Source organism: Lutra lutra, chromosome 4 (assembly GCF_902655055.1).
Source record: "Lutra lutra chromosome 4, mLutLut1.2, whole genome shotgun sequence".
Classification (NCBI taxonomy): domain Eukaryota; kingdom Metazoa; phylum Chordata; class Mammalia; order Carnivora; family Mustelidae; genus Lutra; species Lutra lutra.
In genome coordinates this window covers 161,949,552-161,964,165 of record NC_062281.1, presented here as the reverse complement: position 1 = coordinate 161,964,165, position 14,614 = coordinate 161,949,552, and the positions used below count along the sequence as shown (strand labels likewise).

At 48.4% G+C, this 14,614-nt stretch overlaps 3 protein-coding genes across 5 annotated transcripts in view; 1 reads left to right on the top strand and 2 right to left on the bottom strand.

The window, feature by feature from the left end:
• Positions 1–1,285, bottom strand: part of TESK2 (testis associated actin remodelling kinase 2) — a 147,077-nt gene extending 145,792 nt beyond the window's left edge. The window contains exon 1 of one of the 2 annotated variants that reach the window (XM_047723880.1): positions 901–1,285. The gene's annotated coding sequence lies outside the window, so the exon portion shown is untranslated. The remainder of the gene's footprint in view (positions 1–900) is intronic. The other variant, XM_047723881.1, reaches the window with a different exon arrangement.
• Positions 1,286–6,066: 4,781 nt separating this feature from the next.
• Positions 6,067–9,960, bottom strand: CCDC163 (CCDC163 homolog). Its single transcript, XM_047723902.1, has 10 exons — positions 9,245–9,960; positions 9,123–9,156; positions 8,758–8,945; positions 8,565–8,646; positions 8,217–8,403; positions 8,048–8,115; positions 7,685–7,752; positions 7,283–7,383; positions 6,602–6,735; positions 6,067–6,355 (listed from the first exon to the last, which is right to left on the bottom strand). Exons 1-10 carry the CDS (start codon positions 9,320–9,322, stop codon positions 6,303–6,305), a joined length of 993 nt encoding a protein of 330 aa, XP_047579858.1. The 5' UTR covers positions 9,323–9,960; the 3' UTR covers positions 6,067–6,302.
• On the top strand, positions 9,946–14,482 carry MMACHC (metabolism of cobalamin associated C). Of its 2 annotated transcripts, XM_047723905.1 has the most exons (4): positions 9,946–10,072; positions 11,811–12,005; positions 12,891–13,043; positions 13,562–14,482. In XM_047723905.1, exons 1-4 carry the CDS (start codon positions 9,992–9,994, stop codon positions 13,988–13,990), a joined length of 858 nt encoding a protein of 285 aa, XP_047579861.1. In that variant the 5' UTR covers positions 9,946–9,991; the 3' UTR covers positions 13,991–14,482. The 2 variants fall into 2 exon arrangements, with proteins under 2 accessions (XP_047579861.1, XP_047579862.1); XM_047723906.1 differs by lacking the exon at positions 12,891–13,043.
• Positions 14,483–14,614: the final 132 nt, after the last annotated feature.

Below are 14,614 nucleotides of genomic sequence, written 5' to 3'. Positions count from 1 at the left end.
TCTTTCTCTTCATTTTCTTCCCACTATTCCAGTTCATCCCCTCTGGCCTGGATTAGCACAGTGGTTTCCTGCCTACCTAGGCTTTCTGCCTCCACACTGTCTTCACTTTCAATTCTTCCTTCACATGCTCACCAGAGATCATCAGTCATACCAAACCCTTGCTTACAAAACCCTCAGTGGCTCCCCATACCTGCAGAATAAAGTCCAAATTCTTCAGCAAGGTTTTCTCAGAGTTGTAAACGGAAAGGTCTTTAAATCAAACAAACATGAGTTTCGTTTCTAGCTAAATCTAAATACTGGGTTAGTCCAGAATCTTCCAAGTGAAGGGTAAAAAGCAGAAGAGCGAAAAGGAAGGATGGGGGAGAATAAGGATGACAGAGAAGAGAAAAGAGGGGGAGGCAGTAGTGTCTTGGGGCGGGGGGGCGGGCAGAGTACTTTCTAACGTAGAAAGGGAAAGTTCCCAGGAAAGAGTATGTTTGAGGGAAGTAAAGTGAGGGAGTCCAGATCTCTGAGGGACGAGGAAGGTTCTCAGTGCGGAGTTGGAGCTCTCTGAAGCAAGAGTTCTTCCTGAGTCTCTGAAGTGAGAAAAGTCCCTGAGAGGACTCAAGGACCGGGTCCCTGCTACCAAGGAACTTCTAAAGGGTTCCCGGCCTCTGAGGCGAGGAAGCGGAGGTAGGAATGGTGGCTGTCCCGGGACCCTGAAGAAAGTGAAAAGGGAAGGAAAACGGATCGAGGAGTATCCCCAGCCGCTCAGAGGGCCCTGGGAAGCAAAGAGGTCCTGTCGGTACTGAGAGACCCTAGTGCCAATGCTCCGGAGCCGCGGCGGTGGAGGAGCCGCGCGCCCGGGCGCGCGGGCCGGGACGCCCAGGGTTTGTGCCCTATGCGCTCTCTCGGCGTTACCTGAGGCGGGACTGAACAGCCAGAGGGGTGCCTGCGCGGGCGGGAGGCGGAGGCAGCAGCAAAGTGGGAGCATAGTAGTCCTAACAGCTCCGAGGCGGCAGAGGCTCTTAGCCCGCGGAGGTGGTGGGGGTCCCTCGCGCAGAAGCAGGCGACTCGTCGGAACTAGCGGCAGCGAAGGACGAGGAGGCTACTGCCATGGCCCCGCAATCGGGACCGTTTCCCCCGTCTGTTTGGCGGGGCCAAGAGAATGATCCCAACGGCGAGCCTGAAAAGGGAGCTGAATCTCTGAGGAGCTCCGCAGCCGCCCGCGACTGAAACGCCTGCCCCGCCAGCAGGGGGACTGGGGCGGGGCTAAAGGTGAGCACGCCCCTCTCCTCAAGCCTCCGAGCAGCCAATCAATCGTCAATCTTTGATAAACGAGCTAGCGGAATTACCCAATTAGCATTAGGAATGCCACGTGGTATGAGGGTGGCCTCAATAGGCGTCCGGGAAAGCCAATCAACAGCCCTCGGCGCCAACTCTGGGAGACGAAGAGAACCAATAGGAAGGAAGAGGAGGTTAAAAACAGAAGAAGCAGTGTGTTAGGAAGGCGGAACCAAGGAGGAGGGAATACACCTGGGGGAAAACTCAAGTCCCCAAGCCTCCGGCGCTGGGAGGAGAGCAGTAAACACGACAGGGAACAATCATTGGTAATTAATAAAACCAACAGAAAATGGATTCGACTGACGCGGATTTTCGGTTGGCGAAGGGTATAGCTAAGTAAGGATTACCTGAATAAAGGAAAGATAAATGAACGCAGAGTCCTGCAGAACCTCAGTATAGTGGAAAAACTGATGATCAACTATTATTAGCTACCTGAGATGGTAAGAGCAATGGGTAAGGTTAAAATGCTGAGGCAACTATTAATCAAGACTGAGATCCGATTCAGTGAAGCCTTCTTGGAGGAGATAACAGTTGAGCTGGCTTGAAAACTGAAGATTTTGAAAGAGCTGCGTAGGGGGTAAGAATTCTGCTCAACTGTTCAACATGCATATATTTCCTTCCTCATGCTTCCCATATACCTGGACTTCAAGGTCCTCATAATCTCACGCCTGAGCAGATTGGAACAGGGCTAGAGCTCCCAATGCTAAAACAGGCAAAGAAACACTGGAGCATGGGCCTTTCTGCACCAGTACTCCCTTGGATTAGAGACATCCTTTCAGATATCTTTAGACTTGCCTTCTACCAGATGGGTCTTGACTGATGAGTGAGATTTGAATAGGAGCATAAGTAGTGTGCATTCCTGTGGCAATAAAGTTTAAGAAACCTGTGTATGAATTCATTCATATGTGGAATCTAAAAAACGAATGAATAAACAAAAAGCATAACTGGACCCGTAAATATAGAGAACAACTGGGGCGTCTGGGCGGCTCAGTCATTAAGCGCCTGCCTTTGGCTCAGTCATAATTCCAGGGTCCTGGGATCCAGCCCTGCCTGGGGCTCCCTGCTCCGCCGGAAGACTGCTTCTCCCCCTCTCCCCCTCCCCCTGCTTGCATTCACTCCCTCGCTGTCTCTCTGTCAAATAAATAAAATCTTTACAAAAAATTACAGAAAACAAACTGATGATTGCTGGATAGGACAGGGACAAAATGGGTGAAGGGGAGTGGGAGAGACAAGCTTTCAGTTATGGAAGAAAAGGTCATGGGGCTCCTGGGTGGCTCAGTGGGTTAAAGCCTCTGCCTTCAGCTCAGGTCATGATCCCAGGGCTCTGGGATGGAGCCCCACATCGGGCTCTCTGCTCTGAGAGGAGCCTGCTTCCTCCTCTCTCTCTGCCTGCCTCTCTGCCTACTTGGGATCTCTCTCTCTGTCAAATAAATAAATTCTTAAAAAAAAAAAAAAAGAAAGAAAAAGTCATGAGAATAAAAGGCACAGCATAAGGAATATAGTCAATGATATTATATTAGTGTTGTGTGGTGACAGATGGTAGCTACACTTGTGGTGAGCATACCATAATGTATAAACTTGTCCAATCACTAATGTTGTACACCTGAAACTAATGTAACATTGTGTGTCAACTACACTTAAAGAAAAAAATTTTAAAAGAAAGATATGTGAGGGCGCCTGGGTGGCTCAGTGGGTTAAAGCCTCTGCCTTCGGCTCAGGTCATGATCTCAGGGTCCTGGGATAGAGCCCCGCATCGGGCTTTCTGCTCAGCGGGGAGCCTGCTTTCTCCTCTCTCTCTCTGCCTGCCTCTCTGCCTACTTGTGATCTCTGTCAAATAAATCAATAAAATCTTTAAAAAAAAAAAAAGAAAGATATGTGATAGGAGATAAGAATGGAGGTTAAATGTGAATTGAGCTTAAATGCTTAATTTGTCCTTTCTTTTTTATGCTCTGAGAGCTGTCAAAGGTTCTTGAGCACAGTACCCTTAACGGGATACCGTTTTAGTTAGATTAATTGGTAGCTCACAGTATCTCCAGGTGCCCCCTCACAGTATCTCCAAAAGGAGAAAAGAAATTACCCCAGCCCAGGGCCGTTGGCCCAGAGCCTTCTCCCGATCCTTCTTCTGGCAATACATGATGTGCTGCCACCTGGTGACAGTTCAAATACCATTGTTCCACATTGCTATTGAATTTTTCTGTTGTTGAAGCCCAGGCACCCTTGCAAACCTGTCTCCCATAAAGCCAGATGCGAAGAAGTTGATAAATAAGTACAGCTTTCTACCAAGCAGAATTGAATAATGCCATCATACCAGACATTATCATATGCCCAGTGAAAGATGTACAAGACTGGGATTACTTGTACCTTGAGAAGGAAGATGAATCTTAATGGTAAGTATTTAGTTTTTTGAACAAGTTCTGTTTGACCCAAGTTTGATCTCTACATTCCACTCTCAGAAATCTCTTTCTTCTTTTAAGATTTATGTGTTTAGGGACACCTGGGTGGCTCAGTTGGTTAAGCAGCTGCCTTCGGCTCAGGTCATGATCCCAGCGTCCTGGGATCGAGTCCCACATCGGGCTCCTTGCTTGGCAGCGAGCCTGCTTCTCCCTCTGCCTCTGCCTGCCACTCTGTCTGCCTGTGCTCACTCTCGCTTCTCTCTCTATGACAAATAAATAAATAAAATCTTTTAAAAAAAAAAAAGATTTATGTGTTTATTTGAGAGATAGAGTTGGGCAGGGGGAGGGAGAAAATCTCAAGCAGAACCCCCCCTTAATCCCAAGACCTTGAGATCATGACCTGAGCGGAAATCGAGAGTTAGAAGCCTGACCCCTTGAACCACCCAGGTGCCCCTCAGCAATCTCCTTAATACTGAGGAGAAAGAACCAAGGAATGCCTTAGAGCTACTCAGGTATCAAAGGTCCACTCTTCGTGACCTGTCTGCTAGTTAGGCCAAGGCCTTAAATATACCCCATAGGAGGAAGTAGCTCCTACCTACTCATTTCAGCCTTTTATTATGCTTTTATTTCAGATAATTGTCTCCTCTTCCCAGCTAGATGGAGCTAAGAGTTGGGACCCTTATGAGCCCACTGCATATCTTAGCTGAGGGCAAATACACACCAGGGCTGGTATGTATTATGCTCAATAAATATCCACTTGGTGGATAAATGGCATTATCCTTTGTCTATATTTAGCAGTGGAAGAGACCTCATGAGATCTTAATGGGATACTGCTGCTTCTAAGGAAATATTAAGACTGCATTGTCCAGAATACAAACTCCGGGTAAGGTGAAAGTAAAGCTGCCCTTAGTCTATCTACATAGAAATATATACTTTCCAGGAAGCAACCCAGTGATGAAAGGATTAGAGCCAATAACCACAAGGCCTAGTTTTTTAATATAATAGGAAATATCAGAGTACATCACTCCTAGTGATTCAATGAGTATTATATCATGAAATTTGGTCACACATGGGTGGTTCAATCAGTTAAGCATCTGCTTTCTGCTTGGGTCATGATCTTGGAGTCCTGGGGTTGAGTCCCAAGTCGGGCTCCCTGCTCTGCAATGGGTATTCTTCTCCCTCTCCCTCTGTGCTCCCCCACACACTCTCTCTCTCAAATAAATAAATAAAATCTTTTTAAAAAATAAATCAGGGGCACCTGGGTGGCTCAGCGGGTTAAGCCACTGCCTTCGGCTCAGGTCATGATCTCAGGGGTCCTGGGATCGAGCCCCACATCGGGCTCTCTGCTCAGTGGGGAGCCTGCTTCTTCCTTGGGACGCCTGGGTGGCTCAGTTGGTTGGACGACTGCCTTCGGCTCAGGTCATGATCCTGGAGTCCTGGGATCGAATCCCACATCGGGCTCCCAGCTCCATGGGGAGTCTGCTTCTCCCTCTGACCTTCTCCTCGCTCATGCTCTCTCTCACTGTCTCTCTCTCAAATAAATAAAATAAAAATCTTTAAAAAATAATAATAATAAATAAATAAATAAATAAATCATGAAATTTCTTTCATTTGGTAAATATACATGTATATACTTATTAAATGATATACATGTATATATTTACTACAATGTAAACTGTATTTCTTAGTGGAGGTGACAGCCAAATAATTCTTTTTTTTTTAAGATTTTATTTATTTATTCAACAGAGAGAGAGAGATCACAAGTAGGCAGAAAGGCAGACAGAGAGAGAGGAGGAAGCAGACTCCCCACTGTGCAGAGAATCCAACACGGGGCTCAATCCCAGTACCCTGAGATCACGACCTGAGCCGAAGGCAGAGGCTTAACCCACTGAGCCACCCAGGTGCCCCCCAGCCAAATAATTCTAAAAGCCACTGGATTAGAGGTAGAAACTGGAAGAAAAGAGACAGGAAACTGCTACAGAAATATAAGCTGGGTTGGGCTGCTGGAGTTGAGGAGGTGTGGTAGGACTGAAGTAAGCCTTAAGAGGCAGAAGCTGGAGATGAGAAGAGGAAGCCTCCTACTACTCAGGTCCAGGGCCTACCTGAATGCCTTGCTCTCCTCTGCATCCCCACAGCAATACTGCCCCAGAGCACTGTCCTATCTCATTCTATCCACCAGAACGGGAACTCCCATTTCCTTCCAAGTTCCACTGAGCGCAGGGCTTGAACTCAGAAGGTATAGTTATAAATATCTATGAACTTGGATTTCAGAGAGAGATGGCAGGAAGCAGTCAAGTAACAGGAGGAAGAAAAGATACAGTATCCCATGTAGGTGCTGATTCACAGAAGATATCAGGGAGGGTTAAAACATTTTATTGCAGCTGGTGGCCAAGGATGGGCAGGCAGTGACAAGCCCCAGTAAGGAGGGCAGATACTAGCTAGATCAAGAGAGGAGAAGTAGAGGGGACCAGAAACAGGGCCTTGGAGGGGAAAAGTGAGCAAAACTACTCATACAAGTCCTTACAGGTCACTCAGGAACATTGTGAGGCCCTTAAAGAAGAGGTTCTCCTGCTCAAGGCTCTGGGCCTAGAGCTGTAAGCTGCTGGGCTCCAGTTTAGAAAATGTGCTCCTCTGGAGATCTAAGAGAGAAAAGGAAGAGAAAACAAACCATCAGCGAGCACTATAATACACACCGAACTAAGCCCTGTGCCCGCCTGATGAGGAGGAACATACAGGCTTAACTTGGAATAAGTAATAACAGAGGATGATGGATTCACAAAAAAAGAGGCAGAGACTCCATTCTACTCAGTGCCAAAAAATTAAGCAGCAGACACCCATGAACCTTCAGATTCAGGCTCACCCACACCTAGGATCCCTGCCCTTACCTCCACCTAGCTTCCTTAAATGTTCCCAGCTACTGTAACTGTCCGGAAGACTGACTTCAGAGCGAGATGAAGAAAGAGACATGGCGAAGGTGGCAGCCACAGGCAGGTTAGATTGGAAGATATGAACGGAAGTCCTGGAAAGGGAAACAAAATCATAGGCAAAGATGGTGACTGTAGGACAAGGGGACCCTCCCAGCACAGAACTGTCCTCCATCCTGAGGCCAGAACTCCGGTCTCCTCCCTCTTCATCCTCTAAACAAATGAAGATACCTCAGTGACCCTGTATCAAGTAAAGAATGCCCAGTATTATCTTTATGGGCTGTAACCCAGACAATCATACACCCCAACCAACCAATGTCAAATCTAGGATAGTTGAGGAGTGCCTGAATGGCTCAATCCGTTGAGCGTCTGACTCTTGATTTCAGCTTGGGTCATGATCTTGGAGTTGTGGAATCGAGCTCCACACTGGGCTCTGCACTCAGCACAGAGTCTGCTTGAGATTCTCTCTCCCTTTGCCTGTCCCCTACTCATGCTCTCTCTCTCTCTCATTCTCTCCCAAAAAATAAATAAATAAATAAATACCATCTTTTTAAAAAATCTACAATAGCTGAATGTTGGTCCCCAAAGCCTGGCCTCTGAGACAAATCCCTTCCACTTCCACAAGCACCCATATCCCCTGACCTGTGGAGGTTGTGCTCACGCCGGACATTCTGTGCCTCTGTCCTGGCAGCCTCCAGGGTATGACCCTTGGCCTCCTGGCCACTTTGCAGCTGCTCCAGCATCTGCCAGACCACAGACCCAGGTAGGCCCAAACCTCTCCCTCTCCAGGAGGAATAACCCTCCCCACCACTGGCATATACAGCACACATGGAACTCTCATGTGGGCAATGACAGTTTCTCAACCTGGAGAAAAGGGCTTGGGAAGAAGAGTTTTGGAGAGAGATAGGGTCAGCACAGGGAAAAGAGAAACAGACAAGGGTGGAAAAGAGTATCCTGGCCTGCCTGCAGATCAGAATAGACAGAGAAGAAAGGAAGGGGCCTCCACAGGGAAATATGAAGAGATAGGTCCAATCCTAGCCCTACCTTTGAGCTGTGGGCCTGAGCTTGCTGCCCCTCAGCCATCTGTTTCAGCAGCAGCTCCTGGTGCTGGCCTTCAGATGAGAGAAAAATGTAAGGGAGCTATTCTCCAACTTCTTTCCCTTCCCCTCCATGCCTTGTGCCCAGCCTGGTGCTGAAAACTGAGATGGGGCATTCTGGTGTAACTAATGGGAAACTTCCAAGCTGACTGGGGAGACTAGACTCACACCACGGAGGCAAGACAAAACACTTGGCCAGACTTCTGAGCAGCTCAAGCAATCAAAGCTACGGCCACTTACTGGGATAGCAAAAAGACCCTCCAGAAAAGAGAACAGGTGAATTTGTACCTACCCCCAATCTTTTACTCACTCAGCTGGTCCCGCAGAAGCTTCAGCTCCTCCCGAAGAATCTCTGACTCCTCCCACAGGAGTTGCCGCCTGCACAGATGACAGCAGAGTCATCCTAAAGCCAATCAACAAACCCAGAGGACACTACAAGGAGTTAGAGCCCTGAAGGAGAGAACTTGCCCATCACATACTCATTCTGCAATTCTTGGTGAAGCCCACTAGAAGCACTGCACTTTCGTGGTCCTGTTTGTATTTGGGCTTGGGCCTGTTCCTGCACCTGGCTTCGAAGAACCTGTAACTCCCTTCTCAGCCCCTCCAGGCGTTGCTCCAGAAGGAGGGCCCTCCGCTCTGGGCCCCCCTGCAGCAACTTTAGTGAAGCTGTAGTGGGATGAGTTGAGTGTCAGCCCTTCTGAGAGCTTTGTACAAGAGCCCAGACACCCCACTTGCTAATCAAGACACAAGTAAGTGCACAAGTGTGTAACAAAACCGTGTGCATACATAATGAGCTATCCATATGAAAAAAAGAACTGGCCAGATACCTTCCAGGGCACAGATCTGGTACTTCTGCTGCTCCTGCTCTTCCAGCAGCCCCTGCACAGCCTGCCTTAGTGCCTCAGTCACCTACCCAGGCAAGAAAAACCACATGGGCTACTATGTAAAGGGCTTCCCCAATCCCTGATATCCTCATCTCATTCAAACACCACACATAAAACCTAGAAGTCCATGCTTTACCTGAGCCTGGGATTGAAGCTGGGATCGCAGAATACTAACTTCATCCTGGAGAGAAGTTGCTCTATGGGCCTCAGCCCAACTCAGCCTTTCTGGAACAAAGAGAGTCTCTAGACCCCAAGGCTGTCGAGTTTGGACTCCAGACTGTGGAGGCAAGTGATGAGGAGAAATCCAGGTCCCAGCCAGGTCTCCTGTTGAGGGAGTAAGTAAGGGACAATTTTGAGGCCTATCTTTGGGGGGAAAACAGAAGTCTGTTCAGGAAAGGAAACCGTTGGAATCTGGAAGGAATAGTGAATGGTACAGGCACAACAGAAAGGCAGATCCTGGAAAGAGAAAAGGCTGGAGGGTAGCAAAGGGACAACACTTACCTGTCGTGGAGACTGCAAGAGGATACAGCCGCTGCTACAAAAGAAACAGGTGCACAGGCCAATAAGCTCTGAGTGTCCCTAAACCCAAAACTCCAAATGGGGGCCCTTAGGCGCCCCCTCACCTTAATCCTGGCCACATTTCCATCAGTAGCATTGAGAAGTGCGTCAAGATGCTCAAACCAGCTCAGGCTCCTACTCATAATCTTTGGCGAGGCTGCGTCCTGGCGTCTTGTGCCCTTGCTCTCCCAGCTCAGAACACCCGAAGCACAGCGCGGTAAAGCCACACGTCAGAGAGTGGGTATAGGGGATGTAATACTAAAGGTATCAGGCCAAAAGTGGGACTAGTCAGGGGAACGGCGCTTGGGGAAAGTAGGAGGAAAGCGAGATACTCTGATACGCAGATATCAGGTGAGAGTTGAGAGTGCCGAATCTTGGTCGAGACCACTCCAGATCCAAGACACACGCGTCATCACGCGGAAAACTACAGGAGCCACCCAGTTTAAAAACTCCTTATAAACCGGAGAAGCGCTACTTCGGACTTGTAGCCGCACTGCCACTTGGGAAACTGAGTTCGTCTCTCACGGAGACGACCGGCGATGGAGGCTACCGAACTACGTTTTGGAAGCGACACGAACACTCAAACCCTCACCGTGAAGCTTGCCGGGAAACCGAGGCTTTTGGATTCTGTAACTGTTGGCCTCAAGCACCATGTGAACTACATATCCCAAGATGCATTGCACCAAGTCAACGCTATCCCGCTTCTAGTCCCAGTAGTTCCTGGGAAATGGAGTCCAAAGTACCTTGAACTTAACGGACCAGGTTATCCTTAAGACTCCATTCCCCAGCAAGCTCTGCGCGTAGCGTGAGCTATGGAGCCGCAGGTCGCAGAACTGAAGCAGAAGATTGAGGACACGTTGTGCCCTTTTGGCTTCGAGGTTTACCCCTTTCAGGTTGGTTCATCCCTTCTGCGGTGCTGGGCGAGGTGTATGATTGGCCTGGGTGCTACCGGCGTGAACCCGAGGCTTTTGGTCCTTCCCGAGCTCCCCTGGCCCCACGTCCCTCTGACCTACCGGGACAGGGTGTTAGCCGTGACTCCATGTAAAAAAAAGTAGAGAAACGGTCGCACCCTTGTCCTTTTACGCCCATATAATGCCATGCTGATAAATGGGAGAAACATAATCTAATGATTTTGTGGCTTTGTCACCTCCACATTCAGAGGAAAAAGTGACCTCTGGACCCAGTCACTTTAGAAGCTTCCTGAAGGAATTAGGATAGGGCAAGGCCTGGAAGTTTTGCGTAGCTAACATTTAGGCCATCTGAGGAGGAAAGGGCATTCTTGTTGAACAAGCAAACAATCGGCTGGTTGGTTCCATCTACCAACAGAAGAATAATTCATGGTGTTGCCAATCACCAGCGCTGGGCTGGATACATAAACTGTGCACTTGCCTGACACAGAAGTCTGGCACCACCACCTACCTACCCTTGTTTACATAGATCCATTTCTCCCTGTACTAAGCTGTGTGCTTGTACAAAGCTAAATCAACTCAGCTTGAACCTTTTGCCTGATGCTTAAGAGCAGCCCACTCCCACCCCTTCCACTGAGTGGCCCACAGCAGTGCTGGAAAAGAACATAGAGGAAGAGGTAGGTTGGGTCTAGCTTAAGAAGGACTAACCAGAAAAAATGGAGTTGAACTACATGTGAAAAGAAGGAAGGGGGATTATGTATATCCCAAATATCAGGAACAGCTTGAGTAAAGGTGTGGTGGTAGTGGTGGATGGCAGGTATGGAGAGAGTGAGAATGACTGGTGGGTTAGGTAGACGTGGGTGGGTAATGGGAATTACTATACTGAACAGAGCCAGTCATCTGGGCTCCTACTTACCTTTCCCTCCCACACATCCAGTCTCACACCAAGACTTTTGGAATCTGTCACCTGAATCTCCCAAATCCATTCCCTTCCTTCCAACCCCTCTGTGCTCTGGTAGTCCAGGCCAATCCAATCCTCACTTGGATTACTGCAGTAACCTGCTCGCTGTCATTCTGCATGCAGTCTATCCTCCACACTGCAGCCAGATCTTTCTAAAACTAATTATGTCCGTTTACTCCTTAAATCTTTGATGGCTGGCCCCTCATCACCAAATTAGACCCATATTCCTTAAATTGGTACTCTAAGCCAGTCATCATCTCATGCCTACTGATCCATCCACCCCTTTCTTGCTCCCCTTCACTTCTATCAAACTGGACAAACTGCTGTTTTCCAAATATGCCCTTTTTGCATGTCTTTGCTAATCCTGTGACCTCTGTTTATAATATATAATGGATTCTCCCTCCCCACATCATTCTGTCAGATTCCTTCCTACCTTTCAAAACAGCTTCCGAGAAGCCTTTTCTAATTTAACAGGACCTTCATCTGGTCCTGTCATTGCACTAATTGCAGTATAATTTCTTTTGGTTCTTAGTTGTTCATGAATGTTCTGCCTCTCTATTCCAAATTCCCTGTCATATTCCCCCATGGGGAAGTCCCCCTATAAATACACATCATGCAGGATCAGTACAAATCCATTGACTAAATGAATGAAATGGAGCCTGAGGCAAGATATATGAGGCCTGGAATGCTAGGATGAGGTAGGAGCCTAGCAGAGGCCTAAATTGGCCCTCCTGTGTGGCCTGAGTTTTCTCTCTATTCCAGGTGGCATGGTATAATGCACTCCTGCCTCCAACCTTCCACCTAACCCTGCCAGGACCTACCCTGGCCTTCCTAGTACTCAGCACACCTGCCATGTTTGATCGGGCCCTCAAACCGTTCCTGCAGAGCTGCCACCTCCAACGACTGACTGACCCTGTGGACCAATGTGTGGCCTACCACTTGGGCCGAGTTAGAGAGGTGAGCAAGGCTCTTATATTCCCCCAGCTTCGAAACCTGTAGCTGCTTCCAGCTCCTCTAAGCTCACTGCAGGACTAGACCTACATAGACCCAAGAGCCACTTCCCAGATAGGATATCCTAAAACCATCCCTGACATTACGATCTCTCCACATTCCGCTTTCTTACCCGTTTCAGCCACCTACTTCTAGCAATCCCCAGGTCTGGAATCAATCTCAATCACCCTACTCAGATGGGCAGTTGATTATATGAACCTCAAACCAGACTTCTCTTGGCCTCCCAATGAAATAGGAATAAGCCCAGCATCCGCCAAGCATCTCTCACCCCTTTGCCCTAAGCCGGAAGTATTTCCCCACCACACACGTGCACATAAAATACATACACATACATTGTATCTCCCTGAAGCTGGGCCAAGTCTTCATCCACACTGGGACTCTGGAAGGCAGAGACCAGTCACCCCTCATTAATAAATTTTTGTTTAAGGATTTATTTTAGAGAGAGTGCAGGGGGAAGGGGCAGAGGAAGAGAGCATCTCAAGCGGACTCTGAGGGTGTTGTGCTGAGGGTGGACCCTGACACAGAGGGCTGTCTCCTGACCCTCAAGAGATCTGAGTTGAAACTGAGAATTTGACACTCAACCAGCTGCACCACCTAGGCGCCCCAGCCCCTCATCATAGAAGCTTCTGAGTAAGACCTTGTTATTTCCTTTCAAACGTGGACCCTCCTGGACAGATCATTTTCTTCACAGTGGACCCCTGCACCCATCCAAGTTTAAGGTCATGCTTTCACTTCAAATGATTTCTGAGGACAGGACCTTAACATAAGTAAGAGCTTTTGGGGGCAAAGTCATTCTTTTCATGCTGAAATGAGCTTCCATCTCTATCCCAGAACCTCCCAGAATTGCAAATCGAAGTCATCGCTGACTATGAAGTACACCCCAATCGGCGCCCCAAGATTCTGGCCCAGACTGCAGCCCATGTGGCAGGGGCTGCTTACTACTACCAACGAAAGGATGTGGAGGCTGACCCCTGGGGGGACCAGGTCAGAGGGCAAGTATGAATGAGTAGGGACTGGGAGAAAATAGTGAAGGCCCCTCAAGATACCAACTCTTAACATTCCTCCCCCTCTCCTGGGTAAGGGATTTGGTAGACACAGTACCAGAGAGGTCAGGTATCGGGTGTCCGGATATCAGGTCGGTGAGGAGACTGGACACCACATGCTTTCTGGAGCTTACCTGGGAACACATCAGCTCAGAGAACCTAGGCTTTTTAAAATCTGGTTACAGGATGGGTTAGAGCAGTGATTAGGAGACCAGTGGTGAGACTGGGACACTAAGGGAGGTGTGGCTCAGTTTAAGGAACGCACCTTCCTCATGGCCAAAGTAAGGTCATGAAAAGGGTTGTCTGAGAGAGGAAATGGGGGAGCCCAGCTGTAAGAGAAGTTCAATGTGGAATCAGTGTCCTTTGAGAATTGAACAAGCCTAGTCTGCAATGATGGTAGTTGGGACTTAGTGACCTCCATGATCTTGCTTTTTTTTTTTTTTTTTAACCCTCTTCCAGCACATATCGGGTGTGTGCATACACCCCCGATATGGGGGCTGGTTTGCCATCAGAGGAGTGGTGCTCCTGCCAGGAATAGAGGTGCCAGATCTGCAACCCACAAAGCCCCTGGACTGTGTACCTAAAAGAGCTGACCGAATCACCTTGCTTGAAGGGTTTAATTTCCACTGGCGTGACTGGACATACCGGGATGCTGTGACACCACAGGAGCGCTACTCAGAAGAGCAGAAGGCTTACTTTTCCACTCCACCTGCCCAACGTTTAGCCTTCTTGGGCTTGGCCCAGCCCTCAAAGGATCCTAGCTCTAGGCCTGCTGAACTACCTTTTACAGTACACAGACCCAAAAACCCCCAGAATCCCAGCAGAGTCCGCGGCTGGCTCAGCCCCCATGTCTCACCACCAGCATCCCCTGGCCCTTCCCTCCCCTGAGATCCCTATTGATAAGTGGGACTTGCTGGGACTTGTTTTGCTTTTTGGCAAGGCAAGGTTTTATTTTAGGTATATTCTTGATAGAAGAATTCTAGAGATCTTCAATGAAGATAAGGCTCAGAATTTAGTCAAAACAAATCAAAGATCCAGAATTCCCACCTGGCTTGGAATATGGGATTATTCCTGTTTGCATTTCTCCGCAATGCTCCAAAATGCTACTTGTTATGAAGTCTTGGGGCACCTGGGTGACTCAGTATGTTAAATGTCTGCCCTCAGCTTAGGTCACAATCCTGGGTTCCTGGGATCAAGCCCCACATTTGGTTCCCTGCTCCTCAGGGAGACAGCTTCTCCCTCTCTGCCCTTCCCCCTGCTTGTCCTGTCAAATAGAATCTTATTTAAAATGGCTTTCTAAAGGGTTATCATCCACTAATGGCATCTGCCTCATAGGCTTATTGTGGGTAATGAATAAATACATGTAAAGCACTTCTGAAACAATGCCTGGCTTATTAAAATGGTGTCAAGGGTCACCTGGGTGGTTCAGTCTAAGCGCCTGCCTTCGGCTCAGGTCAGGATCCAGGGTCCTGGGATCGAGTCCCACATGAGCAGGAAGCCTGCTTCTCCCTC